This window comes from Arvicanthis niloticus, chromosome 6 (assembly GCF_011762505.2).
Source record: "Arvicanthis niloticus isolate mArvNil1 chromosome 6, mArvNil1.pat.X, whole genome shotgun sequence".
NCBI classification, from domain to species: Eukaryota; Metazoa; Chordata; class Mammalia; order Rodentia; family Muridae; genus Arvicanthis; species Arvicanthis niloticus.
This window is the reverse complement of record NC_047663.1, coordinates 107511301-107536873: the sequence shown is the minus strand read 5'-3', so window position 1 is coordinate 107536873 and position 25573 is coordinate 107511301. Positions and strand designations below refer to the sequence as shown.

General features: G+C 44.9%; 1 protein-coding gene across 3 annotated transcripts; it reads right to left on the bottom strand.

The window, feature by feature from the left end:
* Positions 1-1228: 1228 nt before the first annotated feature.
* On the bottom strand, positions 1229-22229 carry LOC117711208 (histo-blood group ABO system transferase 1). 3 transcript variants are annotated; one of them, XM_076937666.1, is made up of 8 exons: positions 22099-22186; positions 8746-8791; positions 8322-8391; positions 7657-7713; positions 6299-6346; positions 4965-5000; positions 4155-4289; positions 1229-2442 (listed from the first exon to the last, which is right to left on the bottom strand). In XM_076937666.1, the coding sequence occupies exons 5-8, from the start codon at positions 6343-6345 to the stop codon at positions 1755-1757; spliced, it is 906 nt and encodes a 301-aa protein (XP_076793781.1). In that variant the 5' UTR covers position 6346; positions 7657-7713; positions 8322-8391; positions 8746-8791; positions 22099-22186; the 3' UTR covers positions 1229-1754. The 3 variants fall into 3 exon arrangements, with proteins under 3 accessions (XP_076793781.1, XP_076793780.1, XP_034362600.1); XM_076937665.1 differs by lacking the exon at positions 8746-8791 and having other exon boundaries at positions 22099-22229; XM_034506709.2 differs by lacking the exons at positions 8322-8391; positions 8746-8791 and having other exon boundaries at positions 22099-22226.
* Between the last annotated feature and the right edge of the window lie 3344 nt (positions 22230-25573).

Here is a 25573-nt window from a genome sequence, read left to right as displayed (position 1 = left end):
GGGTCTCAGTTACTCCCTGTTTGGGGCAGGCCTTGCTCTCTGCTTACCTAAGATACTGCCCAAGTTAGAGCGCCTGGGATCCCTGTTTCCTCTGGGTTCTTGGAAATTGGGGGCAGAGCTGCCACCCAAGATCTGCTCAGTGCTCTGGCCCAGACCAGAAGGGCTATTTATTTACATTTCAAATGTTGTCTCCCTTTCCAGTTTCACCAATGCAAACACTTCATCTCATCTCTCCTACCCACTGTCTCTATGAGGGTGCTCCCCCTCCCACCCACCCACTCCCACCTCATCATCCTAACATCCCCCTACACTGATGCAACAAGTCTCCACAATACCAAAGGTCTCCCCTCCCACTGATGCCAGATAAAGCAATCCTCTGCTACATATGCAGCTAAAGCCATGAGTACTATTTGGTTGGTGGTTTAGTCCCTGGGAGCTCTTCAGGGAAGGGGGCATCTGGTTACTTGATATTGTTGTTTTTCCTGTGGGGTAGCAATACCCTTCTGTTCCTATACTCCTTCCCCTAACTCTTCCATTGGGGTTCACATGCTTAATCCAGTGGTTAGCTGTGAGCATTCGCATCTGTATTGGTCAGGTACTGGTAGAGCCTCTCAGGGGACAGCTATACCAGGCTCCTGTCAGCAAGCACTTCTTAGCATCAGCAATAGTGTCTGGGGTTGGTGTCTGCAGATGGGATGGATCCCTAGGTGGGGTGGTCTCTGGATGGCCTTTCCTTCAGTCTCTGTTCCACTCTCCCTGCATTTCTTTTACACTAGAGTAATTCTGGGTTAAAATTTTTGAGATGAGTGGATTCCCCTTCCCTCAATTCAGGAGGTCAATTAAATACTGGAATTTAAGCCCAAACAACCCAATGTTCACCTGTGTGTGATAGACAAAAAATAGCATGACCAGGTCTGGTGAGAAGCAGAGAGAGAGAGGGTTTGGTTTTTTTTTTTTTTTTTTTTTTTTTTTTTTTTTTTTTTTTTTTTTTTTTTTTTTTTTTTTTTTTTGAGTTCCACGCTTTTCTGACCTAGTGGCAAATTCCAGACCAGGCAGAGATACATAGGTATCCTGTCACACACACACACACACACACACACACACACAAAACTCAAATGGAAAAAAATGGAAAACCAGCCAAAGACACAATGGACTTCAGGGCCCAAAAACCATTTAGGAACAAGATAAATTAGGTTTTAAGAAATTGTTGCCTGTCTTTGGAACCTGATTCCCTAACTGGGCTGCCCTCTATGGCCTCAGTTTCAAGGGGATGCACCTAGTCCTGTAGTGACTTGATGTGCCAGAGTGGGTTGAAACCCAGGATCTGCCCTCCCCTTTTTAGTGGAGAAAGGGAGGGTATTTGGGAGGAGCAGTCGGGGGACCAGGAGGAGGATGTGCAATTGGAATATAAAGTGAATTCATAAATCAATGAAAAGAGAAAAAAATAAAATGAAGAACACTAGAACTAGGTGTGGTGGCATGCTTGTAACCTCAGGACTCCAGAATTTGAAACAGGAGTATCAGGAGTTCAAGGCCATCCTGGGCCACAGTAAGGCTGAAACAACTGGGAGCTGTTTGAGACTCTGTCAATAAAAAAAATCAAGCAACAATACCCCAAAGCCACTCAACCAAAAATGTGAAATTTGGGGCTGGGAACTGAGTTGGACTCTGACAGTGCAAAGGGAAAAAAGTAGTAATCCCTTTATATTGGAAATTTTAAATGAAAACTAAAGTCTCCAACAGGAATTCAGCTATCAGTTCCTGATTTTCTGATGGTTCTTGGGCACAGCCACATATCTCAGCTTCTTCATGATGGAGGGCCAGCCCAGCAGCTTCTGGTCCCACACGTACTCTGGGGACAGCACTTTCGTAGGCTTATGGTAAAGCAGGTACTTGTTCAGATGGCTCTCATCATGCCACACGGCCTCAATGCCATTGGCCTGGTCCTCCACCATAGCCTCGTGGCAGGCCTTGGTGAGATGGTGCACCTCCACCACTGACCCTCCAAAAAAGCCCCCTGCATAGTAAAAGTCACCCTCGTCCCTGGGGATGTAGGCCTGGGACTTTGGCCTTCGCTCATAGGTAAAGGCCTCTCGGCTGCTACCGTAGAAGCCAGGATGCAGGGTGCCAAAGAGTGCTGAGAGAATCTCCACCCCCACGTGGTCACTGAACTTCATGTCCACATCTGCGCACACCAGGTAATCCACCTCATGCAGAAAGCGCCGCTCTGAGAAGAGGCTGATCATCTCCATCCTGTGCATGGACACATCCTGCCAGCGGGTGTAGTTGCGCACAGTTAGCACCACCAGCCGCCGCCCTGCAGCCAGGGGCACCTGTGGCACATCCGCCGGCCGGTCAGTGAAGACATAGTAGATGACCTTATGTCCCACCATGAAGTGCTGCTCTGCCGTCTCCAGAAATAACTTAAGGAACACCACATACCTGTGAGGGAGGGCAAAGTGTATGGAGAGGTTTAATACAGCTAGAACAAGACTTATCAGGGCATAGGCCCAGGCTGCAGAAACCATGGCTACCCCCTTGATCTCTCCACTTCACAGCTGTCCTGATAAGCTTGCAGGCTGTACCTCACCTCACCCTGCTTTTCTGCAGAAGGCTGCAACATCAGCAACCCATCTTATCATGAGAAGCTGATATAGAGGCCTGAGAGCTTTCAGCCAGGCAGCAGGGCTGACTCCAGACCAAGCAGATCCCCGAAGGTCTCTTGTCTTGGCAACTCCTGCGCAGATCATCTCTCTATGAATCTGTACTCCTGCCCCCAATAATTACAGCCCCATCCTGTGACATTCCACAACCTACACTCTTGCCTTGCATGAGCTGTACTCATACAGCTCTACTTTTAAACCCTTGTGGAATTTGGATGAGTTTTTATGGGTCTACTACCTGCAGCCCTCTTTTGGGTACTCTATAACACACTATCTCAGTAAACAAAAGGTCTCTATACCCCAGACCTTCCTTGTCAGAGGTTTGAAGGTTCCTGGGGACAAGGTACTTAATAACTCATGTATGTCCCTAAGAGTCATCCCACATGAACCCCACCAAAGCAAGAATCAGTCTCATAGAGTAGAGAGGGAAGGAAAGGCAGACACCCTAGAAAGAAAGGCAAGCTTAAACCAAACCCCCAGGTCCAAGGACAAAAGGCTTATAACCCAGGTTCTAACTCATTTTGAAACCCAAGAAGTTTTCATCTCCTTCAGGTAGCTGACACTCCCTTGATCATATCCAGTGCCACATGTCCCCAACATGGAAACAGGGATCCCTATCACCCGGCAAATGTGAAAAACCCTCCCCACTTCAGTGTCAGAAACAGGTAAGTGATAGTTATCCCTGTGCAAAGGTCACCATGGGTTTCCCAGCTAGTACCCTCAGTGGCCTTCTTCTTCCAGACAAAGCACCTAGCTACACCTGACAGGTCTCTTGCTCTTGTACCCAGCAGCACCCAGACAAGGTTGTTTATGTCTTCTTACTGTGAAGTCCTTTCTCCCTAGGGGTAACAGGCATTCTCAGGGTACCTAAGATCTCTCCAGGTAAGTCCAAATCTCTCAAGTCTGATTGATACAAAGGCCTCAGAGTCATTCATTCATGGCCCTCATGCAGCACTGCAGGGAAGAACAGAGCCCTTCTCAAATGCAGGCAACACAAATGGCTTCTCAATCCTCACAGTTTTCCACACAGTAAAAAGGCCATCCTGCATCTTAAATACAAACTTGGAGATTGGTATGCCTGTGCTGTCACCTTGACCATTGTGTGTATATTTATAGGTGAGATAGATAGATAGATAGATAGATAGATAGATAGATAGATATTCATTTATATTCGTGTTTACTCTATGTATTTATGTTTATGTGGAGGCCAGGGGGATGACTTTGGGTGCCTTCTGCTATTCACCCTTTCTGTTCTTCAGACATGTTTGCTTCATTGACTCTGAGGCTCACTGATTGGCAAGTCTGTACAGAAAGTGGCTCAGATCCACTTTTCTGTCCCCTCTACCCCCAATGCTGGCCCCACTGCTGGAATTACAGGTGCTGGCCATCATTCCAAGCTAGTATAAGGGTGTTAGGGATCAAACTCAGTTCCTTCTGCCCTTGAAGCAAGTGTGTTACCCACTAGCCATCTCTCTAACCCCAGTTGCTTACTTTTTGATGGCAAACACAGTCAGTCCAATCGTGGTATTCTGAATCCTGAACTGTTCATTCAGTATGTCGATGTTGAAGGTCCCCTCCCAGATGATGGGAGCCAGCCAAGGAGTCAAGACAAGAACATCTTTCCTACTATATGGGGAGAGAGCCAAGGGCAACATGTGACCAAACATGCCTGCAGAAACCCTTCTCAGATTCCCACCCTCAGCTTCCTGCAGGGCAGATCACTCTCCCAGATGGCCTGGACCAAGAAAGAAGCAGCTCTCACTGACTTTGGGTATAGTTTGCTATATATCGTTTTTGTTCTTCAGAATTGTTTGCTTCATTGACTCTGAAGCTCACTGTTAGGCTAGCCTGTCCAGAAGGTTGACTGGATCAATTTCTCTCTCCCTCTACAAACACTGCTGGGATTACAGGGACATGCCACCATGACAAGCTACTACAACCCTCAACCCCAGCCATAAAAGCAACTGAATTTTAGTACCAGAACACCCATCACATCTCTAAAAAAATCCTGGTCACAGAGACAGAAAACATGGACCAGAAGCCCAAATGTAAAAGGAGATACAGAAGGTGCTCAGTGCCACATACCTGAATCAGACAACCCTAAGATTCTGAAAGTGTTGGTAAAGTAAGGTTAATGAGAATTACAATTATGTCTCTGTTTTTTGTGAGTTAGGTTTTTCCAGTGCTGGAGACTGACTTGGGGTCTCAGATGTACCACTGAACTACTCCTCCATGGCAAGCAATCACTCTTTAGTGCTTTACAACTCCTGGACTACACATGCAGTGACTGAATCTACTCACGTGGATGTTAGCACCTTTGACTGTGGATAGGCCATCCTGAAAGAAAGGAAAATAAAACAGAACTTAAGTTGACAGTAAGGTCATTGGATTCAAGTCTCTATTAGGCAAAAAAAAAAAAAAAAAAAAAAAAAAAATCCCTGCACCCAAGTCACCTTGTCTGCCCATGATCCTGGGATCCAAGGATGAACTAAAAAAAGGAAGATCCCAGTCTTAGTTGACAAAAAGTAGAGAGAGGAGATCAAGACACCCTACCCCAACTTAAGTCTGGGATGTCTAAAAACGACTTTGATTCGCAAGACTAAATACATCTGTCCCTGGTGCATGCTGATTATCCCACAAAGGCCTGCAGCCTGATTTGTTTTTCTCCTTGCTAATAGCATACAGCATCTTGGCCCTCTGTCTTGGTCAGGCACCAGTTCCATCATCAGTGGAAAGTGATTTCCACAAAACTCCTGAGGCACTGTATGGCAGTGGGTTGTCCCTACACAGGACACCAAGCCCCATGGCAAGCAGAACTACTTCTGCTAGTAAGCTGCATGCCCTATGATGGTTTGTAAGACAGAGAGCAGGGCTGGAGCAATGTGCAGCACCAAGAGCTCTGGCTACCCTTGCAGAGACACTGGATTTAGTTCCAAGCACCCACATGGAGATCTACAACAGTCTATGAGTCCAGGACTAGGAAACTGAGGCCCTTTTCTCCCTTCTTTGTGCACAGGAACAAATGCAGCACACAGACATACGTGCAGCCAAAACACTTATACACATAAAACAAAAATAAATCTTTTTTCAAAAAAAAAATAAGACAAAAAATTCTGCACAGGAAAGAAGCCTGATGACATCTTATTGGGTGAGACTTGCAGGCACCAAAAAAGAGACTTTTCAGGACCCCGTCCCTAGAAGGTACTACAACAGACAGAGGAACAACACAGAATAGGCAAGGAGGGTGCCACGACCCCTAGTAGAAGTCAGTGTTTAGTGGGCACAGTTTACAGGATGGAATATTCTGCAGGTGGATGGTGATGATGGTTGCACCACAGCACAAATGTGCTTGTTGCACTGAACTCTTGCAGTGGTGAGATGTATGAAACTCATGTGTGATGTATGTTGCTCTGAGAACGGTGGTGAACACATGTAAACTCAGCTCTGTACCAGATGAGCTAGCCTGGCTCTTTAAAAGTCAAATGACATGCACTTAGTCAAAAGAAAGTATAGGATTATATGTTCCACTTCCTGTACAGATAGGGACTTCCCAGCTGCCCATGGTATACACACACACACCCCTCTACTCAAACCTCTAATGCAGAGCTTAAGAGCACCATGTGAGGGCCAGATACCTTGACACAGTTGCAACTTCCGGGACATCCAGCTGTCTGATAGCCATGCTGCAGAAAGAGAACACAGGAGACAAGTTTATACCAAGAAGAATTAGGGTTTAGGCACACAGAGCCTGGTGGAAGGGCACAGTGGTGCCTGAGAGTAGAGTAGATCTGTTACAATTATAGAACAGCAACACAGTGATGGCTCCAGGCACTATGCCCACAACACAACAAAGTTCACTGCCCCACACTCACAAGATACTCCTGACTAGACCCTGAGTAGGAAAGGAGTTCCAGAACCTAGCAGACTCCCAGCTCCTTCCTCCCATCATGAAGTAGAGTCTATTCCTATCCTTAACCTGACACAGCAATGATCCTGGATGACTTCAAACCCAGCTTCTGGGAGCCAGAGATAACATGTAATAGATCACTGGTCTGGAACCTGCCAGCCAGACTGAGAAGTAGCATAACCTACACGGGAAAGCCCCAGGGATGGGGCTTCTGCCCAGGGAACCCTCAACCACTAAAAATGTCTGAGACCCCTAGGGAAACACACCTCCCTCTGTACAGCTAACCATAGGAACCTTTGAAGACAGAGTCATCAAAGGTGTGACTGCCTACTAACATAAGTGAGAGTATGACAGAGTGCTTTGTAGTCATGGAAAGGTAACACACGAGAGAACTAGTGGAAACAAAGAGCAGGTGGGAGGCTGCGTAGTCTAGTGGGAATTGCAGCATAGACAAAGATCAAGGCCAGAGCTCCAGCTCAAGAGCATAAATGGCTTGTTCAGGAACACAGGGGTAAGCTGCTGGGGAGGATGAATCAACAGGCTGGATCCAACTATCCCTACCCCCTGTTCTGAAGAATCACTAGCTATTATAAGGAAAGTAGGATCAAGACAGACATACAAGTACGTGGCTGATACAAGGTTACAGCAGAACTGGAGAAACAGAGCAAAGTCAGGGGATGCCTTCTCAAAAGACTGACAGGATCTGGGGAAGTTGAAGAAGGAGGGGCTACCAACATGAGTCCAATTATAGAAGGCAAATGACATTGCCCTCAGAAGGCTGCCGGAGAGGTGGGTGGGGAGCAGAACCTGTTCTTGGAGTTGCTTAGGTACATACAGAAAGGAGGATGAGGTGGAAACTAGAGAACACACATGCCCTTTAAAGACAGCAGGGACCAGCTGAGGCCGCACTGAGGAACCTGGAGAAAGACTAGAGTCATCCATGTAGAAATACAGTCAGAAGCCACAAAGCAGCATGCAGCAGAATGCTCAGTCAGCCATTAACCCATCCCCCTACCACATGCATTACTATGACACACATATATTACACAAACACTCATAGACATGTATACACTTTTTAATACTCACCAAGTCTCACCTCCTGAGTTCCCCAACACCTGGATTCTGTGGCTCAGGAACCCATAGCTATGGGAAGGACAGGCATGAGGACAGATGATTATGACACAGACCTGAGACCAGCTGTCTGCCCTAAACTTCAAATGTACCACTATACCCAGAAGAAAGAGCACAGAAGTCCCCAGTGGGAATCCAGGTCCAGGTGACAGGTCTAAGCATGCTCACCCATGGGAAGAAGAGGTGGTAAGAAGGGCTCTGGGAATAAAGCTTGCATCTGAACACCTGTAGCAGTTGCAAATAGTTCCTACTCCATGCCAGGAACCTTACAACCCAAGGCAATATCAAGTAATATTTCTTGCTTGTGTCTACACAAGGCCCAGGAGACATGGCAGTGTCTTTGGTCTGTGTAGGTTCACAGATCATCTGCAAACAGAGAGGGCAAAATTTCTGCCCCTAAGTCTGATCATCCCTTCCCTAGGCCAACCATCACAGCTAGAGATAAATAACAAACAGCTTTTGTGTAATCAGAGGCTTCACTATGTAACCAACAAAATCTAGACATGCCTCTGTGGATGCTGGTCCAAGAGCAGCCTCATCATTGCTGTAGTAGTAGGGTTACAAACAGTTCAGGATACCCATCATAGTCTCAGCCCTTCATCAGCATCCTAAATTCTTACCCAAAAAAGACTAAGACAAGCACTATGAAGGGAAGGATTCCAATGTGAAGGGAGTAGCATTTAGATCCTCCTGAAAAACAGCAACACAGAATCCAGTTACTCACCAGCTACTTGGACCTGACTCTCCTCCAGGCCCGTCCTGAGATTCAGAGGTCATCCTGTGGCCTGCAGCAACCACTCAATATCAAGCAGCCCCAATGTGAGCTGGAGCTGTAGCCCCACTAAGCACTCAGAGGGGAGAGAAGGTTGTTCCCTTCAAGCTCATGACTCCAGCTGCTCCTCTAGGTCCCTGGTGTCCTCTCGGGCCCTCATGTCCTCATGCCCCTGAGCACCCCTTCCCATGATAAATTGAAAACCAAAAGGTCACCATTGGATCCATCACAGGAGGCTAGGACCGGCTCCCCTGCTGGTCCCATATACTTACATCCACAGGGACATCAAATGGTCTTTTCTAGTGAATTATTCTCCTGCTGAAGTTGAAACCAGGGGTTGATAAGTAATAGGCAAGTATCCCACCACCAATGACCTATAGCCCTAATACCTCAAATGATTTTTATGTCTCTAGAAGATATATGTTCTCATAATTAAGCCCCAAATATCCTAATAACATATATCTAAAAAGACACATATGCCAGCTCTGGAGAAAAATCTCAGTGGATAAACATTTTGCCACAGTCAAACAAGCATTAGAACCTCAGTTCATATCCCCAGAGCCAATACAAAAGACAGACACCTGTAATCCCAGCACACCTATGGTGACATGGGCATGAGAGTTGGAGAAATTCGTGAAAGCTCACAGGACAGCTTCTCTGGCATATACAGTGAAAAAGAACAGAAGAGACCTTGCCTCAAACAAGATGAAAGCCAACGATGGAGACCCACAGTTGTCCTCTGACTGTCACATGTACACCCACACTCACGTGATATTTTTAAGGCTTATGTCTAAAAATACTTGCCTTTCTCAGTCCCAGCCAGTTACTTTCCCTTTTCACCTACCTTATGTAGTATGTTTTTAAACATTTCATGTATTTATTTGGTTGTACATGTGTGCACGCTGCATGTCACAGAGCACATGTAGAGATCAGAGGACAACTTGTAGGGGAGGGTTCTCTTTATTATGATGTGGGTTCAATGGACTGAACTCAGGTCATCAAGTTTGGCATCAATGATCTTTACCCACTGAACTATCTCATTTGTCACTTCTTATGCTTTCTCTCCATGTCTCCAAATCCTCCCACAATGGAACAATTGATTTCTAAAATACTCTAGAAATGTACAAAGAGAAGGTGACATTTGAACTTTATTTGTTCTCATTATGTTCTCCTCTCCCTTTGGATAGTTACTAATTTAGCTATAGAGGAATCTAACTGAAAGCAATATTTGCCCAATTTTGAAATAAATACATATTTTTTTTAATTCAGGGGCTTAAAGGATGCCATAACAGTTAAGAGCTCTAACTGATCTTTCAGAGAACCAGCATTCAACATCCACCTGCCAGCTTACAACTGTCATTACCACCGGTCCCAGGGTATTCAATGCCCTCTTTGGGCCTCCATGAACACTGACCACATATGGTACACAGACATTCATGCAGACCAAACACATGTACACATAAATTTAAAATAAAAATAAAAGTTAATTTTTTCCAGACAGGGCTTTTCTGTGTAGCCCTGGCTGTCCTGGAACTTGCTCTGTACACAAGGTGGGCCTCAACCTCAGACATCTGCCTGCCTCTGCCTCCTGAGTGCTGAGATTAAAGATGTGGGCCACAAACAAGCACCTAAAAAACTTTTTGAGGTATAATTTACATCTAAAAACATGCCTGTTTTAGATATTGTTTGATAAACTTTGAACAAAATCCTCCTTGCTGTCTATGCCCCAACATTTCCCTTGTCATCTACACAGGAGGCATGAGACACATGTGCCCTCTTGTCTGCCTGCTTACATAGCACAATGGTGTTGAGACTCACGACAGGGTCATTTGTGAAATTTTGAAGAATCACTGGGGTCTGTTGGCTTCCAACATAACTAAAAAAACTGAGACTTGGGGTCAGACAAACACCATACCTCAAAAGATTCCGTAAAAAGGGATGAAGTAGGACACCTGATACTCATAGGCGCGCGCGGGCGCGCGCGCACACACACACACACACACACACACACACACACACACACACACCTTTAAAAAAAACATTGACTAAAAGTCTCTGCATGGATGGTGAAAAGGTTCATGAAGCTCACTCCAATCTAAGGAGTCACTGGTATTTCCCAGCTGTGGGGAGGGAAGAGTCCATTTTCTTCAGGACGACAGCCCCTGAGGAGCTGCTCATGCTCCCATAGATTATCCTACATACAAGCAAATACAAGGACCATCAAGTGGACTATATGAGCTTTTAATAAACATACATAGAAGGAGAGAGGCTGTAGGGTCAGGAGCAGAACTGAGGAGGAGCTGAGGGATATTCAGAGAGGACAATGCATAGCAGAACATCCAAGTTCAATTATCCACACCCTCTTAGGTGGCAAACAGTCTCCTATAAATTCTAGCTCTAAGAGAGCATCCTGACACCTCTGGCCTCAGCAAATACCTGTGCATATAACCACACAGAGACACATACAATTTACATAATTTACATAAAATAATAAAATTTTAAAACAAAAAAGTATTTAAGCGCATAGATGGCTCCATTTCTGGATTCTGTATCTACTCTATGGAGCTGTTGTCTACCCTAACTCCAACCTGCCCTGACAACCGTGGCTGAGTAATACAGCTTGGGGGAATTTTCTCCAGGTATGCTTTTGTCTTTCAAAATATTTTGGGACCTTTGAATATCTGGGTAATTTGGAACCACTGAATTTCCATAGAAAGTTTAGTTTCCATTTGTTAATTTCTATAAAAATTCTTCTGGAATTTGTCTTGGTGTCACGTATGCTCAACCCACCAGCTGAGGCAGAAGGCAGCTTAGCAATATCAGATATTCCTACCTATGCATAAGTACCTATGTATTCCTTTCTGTTAGCAAAATTTAACTCAATAGGCTTTAGTGAAAATTGTATAATATTGTCAAAAGTACGTCTAGTTTTCAGATATGACTGAAATTTATTTTTTTTATTTTGATGCTTAGTGGATCCTTGTAGGACTATGAAAGGGGTCTTGGTTTTGGTCAAAGCACTGGCTGGAAGTCCAGAGACCCAACAGGTGTCTACTGCTTGTGAGAGGTGGGCATCTATTCCACCGCCCTCCCAGAATCCAGGCTCCTGACACATGGCATGGAACTCCATTGACCTGCACTGTTCAGTCATGTTTAGGGCAATGCAGCCCTGCCCAAAGAGCACAGGCAGAGGATATGACTACGGGGGGCGGGGGGTGTGCACATCCAGATTCAACCATCATCCCTCATGCCAATAAAGCCATTTTGGAAACCTAAGGACTTTCACATGTTGTTGGGACCTGCAGTGAGGAACCATGGAGAAGCCACTGTAGCCACAACTGCCATGCCTAACTTCCCGCCTGGAGGAACTTTCAGCATTCCCAGCCACCCTACCCACAGATTCTAAAAAGTATTTTGCTATAAAACTAATTTAGGCACTGACTCTGGTTCCTGAAACCTTGCTCAGATGACATAGTCACTGAGCATGTAACATATAAAGAAATGAGACATGAAAATACATGTATAAAGGATCAAAGGTAACTGGGACCACACACAGAGAAGGAAAGTCAGCACTGGAAGCATGAGGAGAAGAAACCAAACACCTAACAATGGGTGCACAGCTTAAGACTTGAGGAGTATTTTTTCATAATTTGTCATACTGAATTTAAAAGAAGTAGATGTGAAAAGAAAAGATAGCAGAGTATAACATATATAAAGGAATATTCATGACACTGAGACCATAGTAAATATTTCTGGTAAAATTAACAAAACAAAGAAATAGACACAGACAAGAATAATGGAGGTCAGAACCTACAGCCACGATAATGGCCTGGGAGGGACAAAGACTCGGTATCAAGAAAACAGGAGGAAAAACTCCAATAAACAGCCATACCCAAAAGAGAAGGAAGTAGACAATAAAGATAAGAGTGAAACTAAACAAACCAGAAAGAAACAAAGACACAGTAAAAAAAAATAATAATACCAAAGGTTAATTCTTTGAAATCATTAACAAAATCAGGAAAATTAACTGGTAAGTACGAGAGAAACAGGCCAGGCAATCATGGCTCATACCTTTCATTATAGTACCAGGAGGTAGAGGCAAGTGGGTATTTGATTCAATGACAGCCTGGTCTATAAAGTGAGTTCAAGAACAACCAGAATTACACAGAGAAACCTTGTCGGTGGGGGATGGGGGGGAACAGAAGAAAAAGATGTTGAGAAAGAAATGACTAAAATCTAAATGTAAGAGCAGCTCCAATGCCAGTATAAATGCACAGGAAAAACATGTGTTTGATTCTCTGTGACACTAATTAAGGCCAAGATGCACCAGATGTGACCCCAGATGCATGATCATAAAAGGGGAGATAACTACAATCAATGAGCACTTTCAATGTCTAGCGTCAAGAAACAAGACACATTGGGGTCGGGGTGGGGGTGGGGGGTTGGCAGGAGCAATTTCTCAGTGATATATCTGCTTTCTAAACACTTAATGTACATTAAGGAAAAAATACACACACACACACACACACACACACACACACACACACCCTTTGAGCAGGCACTTTCTGCCAGGACAGAGCACCAGCTTGTATGCTCCTCTGAAGACACAACATTCTTTAGGCCTCCAGGAGTTCCGCTGCATGCAGGGGAACTGGGCAACAGACCCACAGTCCGAAGGCCTCCCAAGAGATCTGCTGCAGCAAAGCAATGAATCAGCAGCTTCTCTGCCCATCTGAAAACCCCACAGTCTGAAGTCCTTACAGGAGGTCTGCAAAAGCAAGGACCACAGCCTACCAGGAGACTAGCAGCAACCCAGGGACACAAGAGGCAAGCACTGGACAAAGACACACAGACCAGCTAACGCCAGGAATAACTAGATGGTGAGAGGTAAGTGCAAGCCAAGAAGCAACAGAAGCCAATATACTTTGCATGATCATAATCTGGTTCTACCACAGCAACAAACCCTGGATAACTCAACACACCTGAAAATCAGAAAGCTGACATAAATACTATCTCATGAAGATAACATAGTCCTTTAAAAAGGATATAAGCACCTCACTAAAAGAAATACAGGGAATCAAGGGTAAATAGGTAGAAACTCTTAAACAGGAAACAAATAAGTCCCTTAAAGAAATACAAAAAAAAACACAATAAAACAGGTGAAGGAATTAAACAAAGCAATGTGAGACCTAAATGTGGAAATAGAAACAATAAAGAAAACACAAATGGAGGCAACCATGAATATGGAAAACCTAGGAAAGAGGTCGGCAATCACAAATATAAGCGTCATCACAGAATACAAGAGATAGAAGAGAGAACCTCGGGTGTAGAAGATACCTTAGAAGATATTAACACAACTGACAAGAAATTCAAAACACAAAAATCTTCTAACCCAAAACATCCAGGAAATACAGGACACAGTGAAAACAGCAAATCTAAGAATAATAGGAATAGAGGAGAGTAAAGATACCCAGCTCAAAGGACCCAAAAAACATCTGTAACAAAATCATAGAAGAAAACTTCTCCAACCTAAGGAAAGAGATAGCCATAAACATACAAGAAGCCTATAGAACACCAAATAGATTGGACCAGAAAAGAAATCCTCTTGTCACATTATAATCAAAATACTAAATGCAAAGAACAAAGAAAGAATATGAAAAGCTTCAAAGGAAAGGCCAAGTAACATATAAAGGCAGACCTATCAGAATTACCACAGACTTCTCAACAGAGACACTAAAGCCAGAAGAGCCTGGACAGAGGCCAGGCAGACCCTAAGAGAACACAAATGCCAGCCCAGGCTACTGTACTCAGCAAAACTCTCAATCAACATAGATGGAGAAACCAAAATATTCCAGGACAAAAAAAATTCAAACAATATTTATGTACAAACCCAGCCCTACAGAGGATTCTAGAAGAAATACCCCAACACAAGGAGGGTACCTACACCAAAGAAAAAAACAAGATATTAATCATCTACAACAAAGCAAAAAGGAGAGAATCACATGCACATAATGCCACCTACAGCAGCAAACATAACAGAAACTAACAATTCTCGGTCTTTAATATCTCCCAATATCAATGGACACAATTCCCCTATAAAAAGACCTAAGCTAACAGACTGGATGTGCAAACAGGATCCAGCATTTGGCTGCATACAAGAAACACACCTCAATAAGACAGACAGCCACTATCTCAGAGTAAACAGCTGGAAAAAAGGCTTCTAAGCAAATGGTCCCAAGATGGCATCTGGAGATGCCATCCTAATATCCAATAAAATAAAAAAACTCCCCATGTCCAGCATCCCCAGTGTCTGTGCCCTGTGGTGAAGAGGACACTGGACCCCATAACCCTATAAGAATGGATACAAAAAAGGTGGTTCATTTACACTATGGAATATTACACAACTATTAAGAACAAGGATATCAAGAGTTTTGCACGCAAGTGGATGTAACTAGAAAATATCATTGGGAATGAGGTAACTCAGACCCAAAAGGACATGCATGGTATATACTCACTAATAAGGAGATACTAGCCAAAAAAAACTACAGAATAACCAGGACGAAAACCATAGGACTCAAGAAGGTTAACAAGCTGAAAGACCCAAGTGAGGATGCCTCAATTCCACTCAGGGGGTAGAAGAAGGCAGTCATCGTGGGCAGAGGGAGGGAGGGAACTGCATGGGAGAAGGGACATGGAGGGGAAGGTGGAAACATGATCAGCTAGTAGGGGGAACAGGACTGAAGCCCTGAGGGCCAGAAGAAAAGATGTAAACAGGCAGCCTTGGGAGGTAGGAGGTAGGGGGACCCTCTAGTATCTACCAGAGACAGGGGAGGTGAGAGACCCTCAGGACTCAAAGGGAGAACCTTGGCTGAAGTGCTCTATAGTAGGTAGGGAGAACTTGTAGAGTTCATCTCCAGTGGAGTGACAGGACAGCAAGTGGAGGAATGAGGTTGCCATCCCACAAGTCAAAAGCTCTTACCCAGAATTGTTCCTATCTGAAGGAACTGCAGAGACCAAAATGGAGAATAGGAGGTCCAGTGACAGGCCCAAATTGGGATCCAGATCATGGGGAGGCCTGGGTCCCTGACACTGTTACTGATGCTGTGGTGTGCTTGCAGACAGGAGCCTAGCATGGCTGCCCTCTAAGAGACCAAAGAAGCAGAGGAAAGAGTCAGATACAGATACTAGCAACCAATCAATGGATAGAAGCCAGTGACCCCTGTGGTTGAATTTGGGGAAAGCTTGAAGAACCTGAGGAGGAGGGCTACTCCATGGAAAAACCAGCAGTCTCAACTGACCTTGACCCCGAGATCGCTCAAACACTGAACCACTAACCAGGTAGCATACACCAGCTGATATGAGGCCCCAGACACATATACAGCAGAGGACTGCCTCGTCTGGCCTCAGTGAGAAAAGATGCCCCAGACTTGAGGCCCCAGGGAGTGGGGAGGCCTGGTGGGGGTATGGACATCCTCTTGGAGACAGAGGGTGGAAGGAGGTAAGGAATGGGGAGCAGAAGGAGGCAGACCAAGAGGGGGATGAAATCTGGACTGTAAAAAAGTATAAAAAAAGAATTAAGAAATAAAAATAAATATTTTTTTAAAAATGAGAAACAAAACAAAATAAAAAAAACATCAATTACGTGATCCAAAAAAAAGAAGAAGAAGAAGAATGTATGAGGAGCTAGCCATGATGGCACAGGCCCTTAATTCCAGAACTCAGGAGGCAGAAGCCTGGAGATCTCTGTGAGTTCGAATTCAGCCAAGAACTTAAGTCCAGAAAAACCTGTAGTGTGTGTGTTTGTGCACGCGTGCGTGTGGGAATGTGTGTGTGTGTGTGTGTGTGTGTGTGTGTGTGTGTGTACATATATGTATATATGCATCATGTATACATGTATATACAAATACATTTATATGTATACATGATGTTTATATGTATGTATTCATACACTTACGTATTTATGTGATGAACTCTCAAAATTAAGGAAATACAAAATAGGATTCCTTAGCTCATTTAAGAGGGAAAAAAGATGATTGTGGGAAGCCATGGCAAGGCCTTACTCTTGGCGAACACTCAATCTTAGCTCTCCTACTATCCTTCTTTCTGCTTACATTCCATGATTCACTTGTTGGTTCTCAGAACTTCAAACAAAGCCTCATAGCAACCCACCTTAGTAACCCTTCCTCCTGATCTCTAGGTTTACCAACATCTTGCTACATACATGTTATTAGAACCCCTGGTAATGGCAAGGCTTTGTGAGAACAACAGGTATAACTTAGTTAGACCCCAAAGCTGCAGCTAGCTTCCTCCACCTGCAAAGCCCTCTTTCCTTTCCTACCCCTCCCCATATCCTGTTTTCAGAGTATATACCTCTGTGAACAATAAAAATTTTGCCAGCTTGATCAGACTTCTTGACTTGCTGTGCCTCCATATGTTCTCGCACATCTCAGTCCGCTCCACAGGATCTAAGGGTCTCACTTGATAGTCCAGCTGGCCTGGACAGATTATAAGGCGTTTTAGCTGGGCATTGCTTCCTATTGCATAAGCACAAATCAAAACCACGGTCACAGCCAGCTGTGGGTCTCTGTGAGTTGCAGACTAGCCAAGGCTATGCTGTTGTGTTTTGTTCAATTCTCACCAAGCATCAGTCGCTACTTCTACATGGAATAAAAAGTTGCTATGTGTGCTCAAACAGGCTCTGGACAAGCAGCCCACACACAATGTGATCACTTGCACAATATTCAATAAACATTCTTGTCAAGCACTGAGGACACCCAGAGCAAAAATGGAGACCCAAGAAGCAGCCACATTCCTGGTTGCTCCGTTCCCCAGGAGCCTGCAATTTCTAAGAAGCCATTTCACACAGCAGCCATGGCCACATAGCTCACCAGCCACCACTGTGTGTAAACTCCAGGCTTAAATTCTCTGGTGGGAGTCCTCTCTACCTCCTGCACTCCACCAACTTCTGGGGCTGGGCCTCCCCTGAAGTGGCCCTCCTCCTAACACACTCACTTCATAGGCTCCCACACGCCAGGCTTCTCACTTACACAGAGACTCACATCTCAGAGCCTATGACCTATTCCTGCTGACTGTGGCAGGCGCACTTCCTGGTCCCTGGCTTGCTCATACCAAACAATGTTCACTGAATTTCACTGGGAATAAAAAGAGATTCAACAATGAGAGTAGCTTAAGAACAGGACCTAATTTGTCAAGTGCCTCAGATAACTGAACACGTTAATCTCTAAGGTATTTGTCTTGATGCCAGATGCCAAGATGTCTCCTCCAGACAGGGGCCGGGTCCTGAACTGGGGTCTGAATGAATGAACATCCACTGCAGAGTTCCAGGTCCTCTGAGGACCCCAGAATGACTGAAATGACTAGTCTCTGACCTGAGGCCATAAGAAGTCAGGAACTGGTTTGTTCCTTATCCTGACTGAAGACTGAGTCATAGACATCGAAAGTTATCACATTATGTACTTTATGTCTTTTACTACATGATGACTGTTAACATATATTGGGAAGGAAAGGTGACAACTAAACACTGGGTGGAGGGGTAAAGAAAGGACAGACAAGATCCTAGGAAAGCATTCCCAATGACAGAAGCAGGGGTTGTAGTCATATAACCACAACTCCACTCACCCTTCCCACTGTGTCTCCAAACCTTATTCCCATAGCAAGAAGGGAGCACCTCACCCCTTCACACTCCAAGGACTTACTGAGACATCAGTGAGCCTAAAGACAGCATGGCTGACTGAGCACTAACACTGTGACTGTTGGAATCACATGTGTCCTGCTCCGAGTGACTCCATACTATATAAGTCAGGGTTCTCTCAGCCTATGCATTGCCATAAAGGGCTCCGTCATCTGTCCAGCACAACCCTTCCAGCAAAGAATGATAAAATCCTTATTCCTCGAAATAAGAAAGGAGTTACCCTATGGCCCTATGAGATGATAGGTGTGAGTTGAGAGTAGAGGAACATGTGCACATATTAAAATCATATCTGTGAAAATGGACTGTGTGGTAGTTTACATATGAATGACACAAATGGACTTATACATTTGAATGCTTAGTCAGTGGTGAGGGACACTGTTTGAGAAAGATTAGAAGTGTGGCTTGTTAGAGTAGGTGTGGACTTGTTGAAGGAAGCTTGTAACTGGGTATGGGATTTAATGGTTCAAAAGCCCAGGCCAGCCCCACTCTCCATCTCACCCTCTGCCTGCAGCCTGGACATGAAGATGTAGCTCTCAGATACTGCTCCAGTGCCATATAAGCCACCGTGATGATACTGGACTATAAGGCTCTGGAACTGTAAGCCTGCCTCAATAAAAAGCTTCCTTTTGTAAAAGTTGCTGTGCTCATGGTATGTCTTCTCAGCAATAGAACAGTGTTTAAGACAGAAGTTGACACCAGGGAACAGGGTATTGCTGTGACAGGCCTGACCATGCTTCCTGTTGGCCCAATGTGAACTCTAGGACTTTGGACTAGAAATGTGGTTGAACTCTTTAAGGGGATTTAATGTGCATCTCAGTAGGAGCAGGGAAGACAACAGCTGACAGTGATGTAAATAATGAGAGCCCAGCTCCACTTCAGAGGGAAGAATATCCCTGAGCAGCCTGAGGACCATGCTTGAGATATTTTGTTAAAGACTGTGGCAGCTTTCTGCCCTTGTCCAATTGAAGGCTTTTGGATGAATGGTGTAAAATGGGCAATTACAAAACAGCCTAGTATTGACTGTAGCACTTGGTTGTTAGTGGTAACCCTTATGCAGATGTATTATGGAAAGGTGCAAGCTGGACAAAGAGAAATACAAAATACCCTATGTGAGAAGAGAAGGAGCACCTGAACATGTGATGGAGCTAAGCCCAGTGCTCGAGGAAATAAGTAGTTTAAAGAAAAGCCTGATGCACCTCACTCGGTCCTCACCCTATCTGAAGGGATTTCCTGTGTCCCTCTCCCTTTCTCTGTGCTTACTCTGGGTGTAGCTCCCATTTTGCTGAAGACACCAGCTTGTCCAGGAGTCTGCCTGTGACTGTGCCCCCACTCAGGGAGGAGAAGAACAGTAGAGGGGAGCTTGAACATGATCAGCTGTGCCTGAGGCCGAGAGCCTTAAGGGAAGCAGATGATGATGCATATGGCTGCTCAGATGGGGTCACCCACACAATGACATTTCTACTATCACTCTGCTACACCTGCACTCACTTACACCTGTGGGTTGACCCACACTCCTTCACTGCAGCATCCAAGTCCAATGTCCCACAAGGATGTAGGCAGGGAAGGATACATCCAAGAATACAGATCCTCTGATGCCCCAATTCCCTAATGACCAAGTTCCAAGAGGGAACCCAAGATGGCTCCTCCAGAGACCCAGGCTGGTGCTCAGAAGCCCCTTCCTTCCCTGCCTATGCAATCCAGACCATTATTGTGGGCATACACTCACACCTAAGGAATATCTATCTTTCTAACTATCTATCTATCTATCTACTTATCTATTTCTTCTATCTATCTCATATACCACACACACACACACACACATGCATATGCTCTTCCTTCATTAGTCTCACCCCAGAGCATCCTGAGCTGTTCCTACCTTGAGACTTGGCTCTCTGAAAGGTCCAAGCAGTTGGTTACACACTACAACTCCAGTTGCAGGACTGAGCAGCACCCTCTGCATTCCCATCCCCATAGTCCTGTACCAAGACCTAGAATTTGTCCTCTGGCTGATAGGGCCAGTAGACTCACAGGAACAACAAACCCTGCAGGTAGGAGGAGTGACTGCACAAGAATCATGGTGCCAGCAGGTGTCCTATTCTGGCTAGTGCTTCCAGGCCTGTTCCAGACCTCTTCACACTTCTGTTTCTTAGCAGTGTTCTCCTAATTCACTTGTAGTGAGAACACAGAGTCACCCAGAGATGACAGGGTCAAACAGAATGAAGTTTGGTGCACACAAAACTTGTTTAAATTTTAATTCATACTTCTTGTTCCTCTGTCATGTCATTGCTGTAAACCTTGATCCTCCCACTCCTGTTAGCCATGGGCTCCATGGACATAGTACAGCACTGCATAGAAACGCACTGTGTGGCAGAAACGTGGAGCCTTAGGGCCATAGCATATCTCACCATCGACCCTCACTTCTGTCCTAGCCATCCATCTGGCTTTCACTACCTGCTTTAGAGCTAGGAGGTTTTCTCTCCAGGGAACTGGAAAACAGCCAAGCAAATCACATGATTCTATTCTCCCTCCTCCCATCACTTAGCCCATTAGAAGGGAGACGCCTCACAGTTTATATGCAGGAAGACTCGAAGCTGTGGAGATACCTACCTACCCTTCCCAGCCTTCAATATAGAGTCAGTAGAGTAAGTTTCTTGTAAATATCAAAACACTGACTTAGAACTGATCATTTCTTTCCCTTTGTATAGTGGCTTCCCTAACACACACACACAGCAGAGACTGACCCAGGCACTTTGCAGGTAGAGGCAGGAAAGTCAAGATGTCAAGGTCTCATCCTTGACTACCTAGTAAATCCTACATCAGCCTGAGATAAGACACTCAGTCTGAACAAAAGACTAATTTTAAATTTTATGTGGTGGAAGCAAAGTCCCCTGGACAGCTAACACAAAGATGAGGGATATAGCCTGGGGACTCACACCTGTGGGGACAAGGTATTAGAAAGACTACACAAACAGGTCAGTGGGACACAAAGGAGAGCCCAGAAATAGACAGAAATAAGTCAGTCCACTGATCTTTAGCAAAGAATTGAGGCTAATAAAATGGGTAAATGACAGTCCTGGATCCCTTGAACAATCACATGCAAAACAAACAGGTACAACATTTCTCTGCCTTCATAAATGTTAATTCCATGCAGCTTAAGTCACAGGTTTAAATGCAAACCACTTACTATAGGCCCACTTAGGAGGAAATGGAGACTATGGAAGTTTTAGTGATGACCTTTCAGATACAATACCAAAGGGCAGATACCTGAGAGTCATGATTAAAGCTACTCTTCCTTAAAATTAATGTTTTTCTCCTATAATAAATGCAAAAAACGTGAAATGTACTGATTGCAAAAGACAATCCAGGACTACAGTCCAAAGTACATAAGGAATTCATAAACTCCAGCCACATAAAACCTACCAACCTGAATGTGGTGGTTAAACGTAACTGTTAGCACGGTAAGAACTAGCATCAACTAAGACACATCTCTGGGAAGTCATTTTAGTGATGAGTTGATGAACTGGGTAGACAACAGCTTCCTGAAGTGGCCCAGTTATAGAAGGGTCCAGGGAAGAGCCTTGCTACCTGCTTCCCTCTTTTAGCTTCTTGCGGTAAGTGTGCCTCTCAGGGGAACCACTGACACCACTGCTGCTTGTCAACACCCTCATCTGAGAAACAGTTCAGTGGCTGCACTGTGAACATGGCAACAACTGCCCCACTTACCCACCCATCATCACTACACACACACAAACACACAGATCCAGGGACCTTCAGGGTTCCTGCCGGCTCAGCTGACCACGTCCTGGAGACTCTGAACCACTGGCCCGTCCCAGAAACAAGGAACCCAGAACCAGATGGTAAGCAATCTATGAAGGGTACCCACAGCCAGCCCCCTTCTCACCCCTCAGCTCACCTCTGAGGTTCATGTCAGGACTCAAGATGGTTCAGTTTCTGCGCAGCAAGTTGTTAGGCACAGGCCAGACCTCAGGCACACAACAGGACTCACCCGCAGGAGAGACAATACCCAGCTCTGAACACCTGTGGGCGGGGAAGAACTCTGGCAGATTTCTGATTTGCTTAAGCATGTGTACAGGAACCAGGTATCCTTAGAAGGTATCCCCAAGGACACAGGCAGTATCTCACCACACCTCATATCACAGGGACTGTGTGTGCCTCCCCTCTGCTGTCATGCTCTACCTGTCCTGACTGTGGTCCCCAAATCCGTCTTTAATGTTTGTTGCAGCTTAGCTTCCTTCCTATGCTAGTAACCCCCCCGGAAGCTCTCCTCACCTGACTGTTCTGTGTTAGCGATTCTCTCTCTCATCTTTCTCCTTTCTCTCTCCCTCGTCCCTAGTCTTTCTCCCTTCCACCTCTCTTCTCTCTTCCCTCTCCCTCCTCTCTCCCATCACTCCTTCCACTCACTCTCGTCTCTATCCATTCTCTCTCATCCCATTTCTTCATCTATCATTTCTTCATGATGTCATGTTTCCCAGGCTGGCATGAACACACTCTCTAGAAGAGTCTTGACCCTTGTCTGCTTCCACTTCACAAATGCTGTGCTCTCAGGCAGGCAGCACCACCCCAAGTAGATCCAGCACTGGAGACGGAACCCATGTCCCCAGCCCTCCTTCTCCTGACTCCAACATGGCATCGTTTCCCCACACTAAGAACCTGAATGCACATCCTCTCTACAACCCACAGGTAAGTGATACTTTCCACACATTGTAATCCACTCATCAGTGGTTTTTAACCTGTTTGTTGAGATCCCTTTAACAAACCCTTCCCCAAAAATATTTACACTGTAATTCATATCAGTAGCAAGTTACAGTGGTAATTTAGCAACAAAATAACTTTATGTTTTGGGGGCACCACAAAATGAGGCACTGTATTAAAAGGTCAGATATTTACCAAGGTTGAACAGCACTTCATCAGATGGACAGCTCCCAATCCTACTGCTATGGTCCAGGGTCATTCACACATTCACCTATCTGATCGTTAATTAACTTTATCAAAGGAAAAGCTTTTGTTCATATACTCCTGCCAGCTCTACATATAGGACTCTCAGTTCTTGGATGTTGCCCACAGTCTTCTATGTATGGTGTTTATAAACATAAAGAACACAACAGTTACATTCTGTTCTTATGCAAGCAGAAGGTCATGTCCTGCAAAACAAGCTTTTGATTACAGGAAAAGAAACAGAGGTTGACTTTAAAATATATTACCCTGCATAACCAAGAGTTTTTAAAAATTGTACAAAACTAAGCAATTTTAAGACTCAACCCTCAACACCTCATAACATTTGGGATCCATTTTTTTAAAGATCTCTTGTGCACAGAAATTTTAAACTTTTGAACATAACACTAGCCACCACATTCCGTCCTTGTGTTGTGCCCTGTGTCTAATTCTTGACTCTGTGCAGGGCACCTGATCAAATTGTAACCTAATGACCACCAGGGTAATAGCACCTCAGAGGGATTTTATAAATGTAGTTAAAGCATTGATGGTGCAAGATCCAATTACCAGGCACAAAGGAAGTGGCCCTAAATGTCTGACAGCAGAGTTAATTTCCGGGCTGTGTCTGAGAATGAGAACAGGAACTTTTTGGTTTTCCCTATAGGGCCTCTTTTCTTTCTGAATGGGAGGGTTTTGTTCCAGAGCACAGCCAAGTTATAAATAATGATTTACATAATGTTTACATAGAAACACCTTTCCCCTAAAAACATAAAGTAACTTCCTTATGGTTCTTAGTGCAGGTCCAGCACACTCCGGAGTTGTAAATCCACCTCAGCTAAGGAAGCTACCTGTTCTAGTTTGGCAATAGATTTTTTTTCTAATGTAGACAGAGCCTAGGTTATTTGGCACCCGCATGGAGCAGGATGCTTGTCCGGTCTCATTGACCATCCCTGGTGTGGAAGCACTGAGCATCCTCCCCACCCTAAATTGAGCTTGCCAAATAAACTATGGCGAGGTCCCACTTTGTGTGACTGTGTTTAAAGACACTGAGCTTTTCTCTAAAAATTGCTAAGATTAGCCAGTAAGATAGCTCAGTAGGAACACCCTTGCTGCACATGCTTGCCAACCTGAGTCAGAGCTCCAGAAGTCACACATTAGGAGAGAAACACCTTCACAGAGTTACCCTCTGCACCCCTCACACATACCCATGTGTACATATCACACATAGAAATAAATAAGAAAAATCTATTTCCTTTGTTTTGGAGAAAAGAAAAATGGTTAAAATATTTTATAACTCTGGTGTACATGCCTATGGCTTCTAACACACCCTTACCCTTTGTTCTGATTCGATACTGGCATCAGATTGTAAGGTCCAGGCCCACAAGCAAGGTGAGACAGTCACTTGAGCCAGAATAAAAACTAAATGGACTTTGTATTCTCATGTGCTTGCTCATAGTTAGCAAACACTTCTGGAAAAATATTCAAGACTATGTTTTCTAACAAAAATGAGCCTGGTTTGAGCAGCTGAGAGCTGTTGGTCCAGCCTCATCCTCCCTTCTATTACCCCGCCTCTCCAGCCCTGGAGGATTACTGGTTACTCAGCCACCTGGAGATTCCTCCCCCTGGCTTCCTTCCTCCACTTTTCTGCACAAGTGGTCTGGACTCCTGTGACCTCCTGAAAGTCCAGGTCCATGACTACTTGTGTCCTGGGATGCCAAGGCCAGTAGAAAAGAGAGGCCCAATAAAGAGATAGAAAGGTTATTTGCATTCAGTGTCCTTCCATTTCAGCTTCGCTGAAATGAGGACTTACCACTCTATCCCTAAACATTGTCCAACTTACCCACCCTTCACCAGTACACATGCAGAAACACACAGATCCAGTAACCCTAGGGATTCAGGACCCAGCTAACCTGGCCCTGCTGCCCCTGAGCCTCTGGCCCCAGGAGCAGTAAAGCCTCAACCAGATGGTGAGGAATCAATGGGGCTACCTACAGCCAGGCCCCTGCTCACCACCCAGCTCACCTCTGAGGTTCGTGACAAGGCCCAGGATGGTTGCCTTTCTGTGTAGCAGTTCTATAGACACAGCACAGAACACAGCACACAGCAGGACTCACCATCAGGAGAGACAACACCCAGTCTCGAACATCATGAGCACTGGGAAGAATTCTGGCAGACATCCGGTTTGCCCAGTTATATCTGTAGGAACCAGGTGTCCTCAGACAGGAATCCCCCAAGGACAGGCAGTATCTTACCACACCTCACATCCAGTGAATTGTGGGTACCTTGCTGTGCTATCATGCTCTAGCTGGACATTTCTGTGCTCCCCAAATCTGTCCCCACTGCCTTCTTCACTTAGGTTTCTTCCTAGGTAGCAACCCTCCCACAAGCTCTTGTCACCTGTTTTTGTTGTTGTTGTTGTTGTTGTTGTTGTTGTT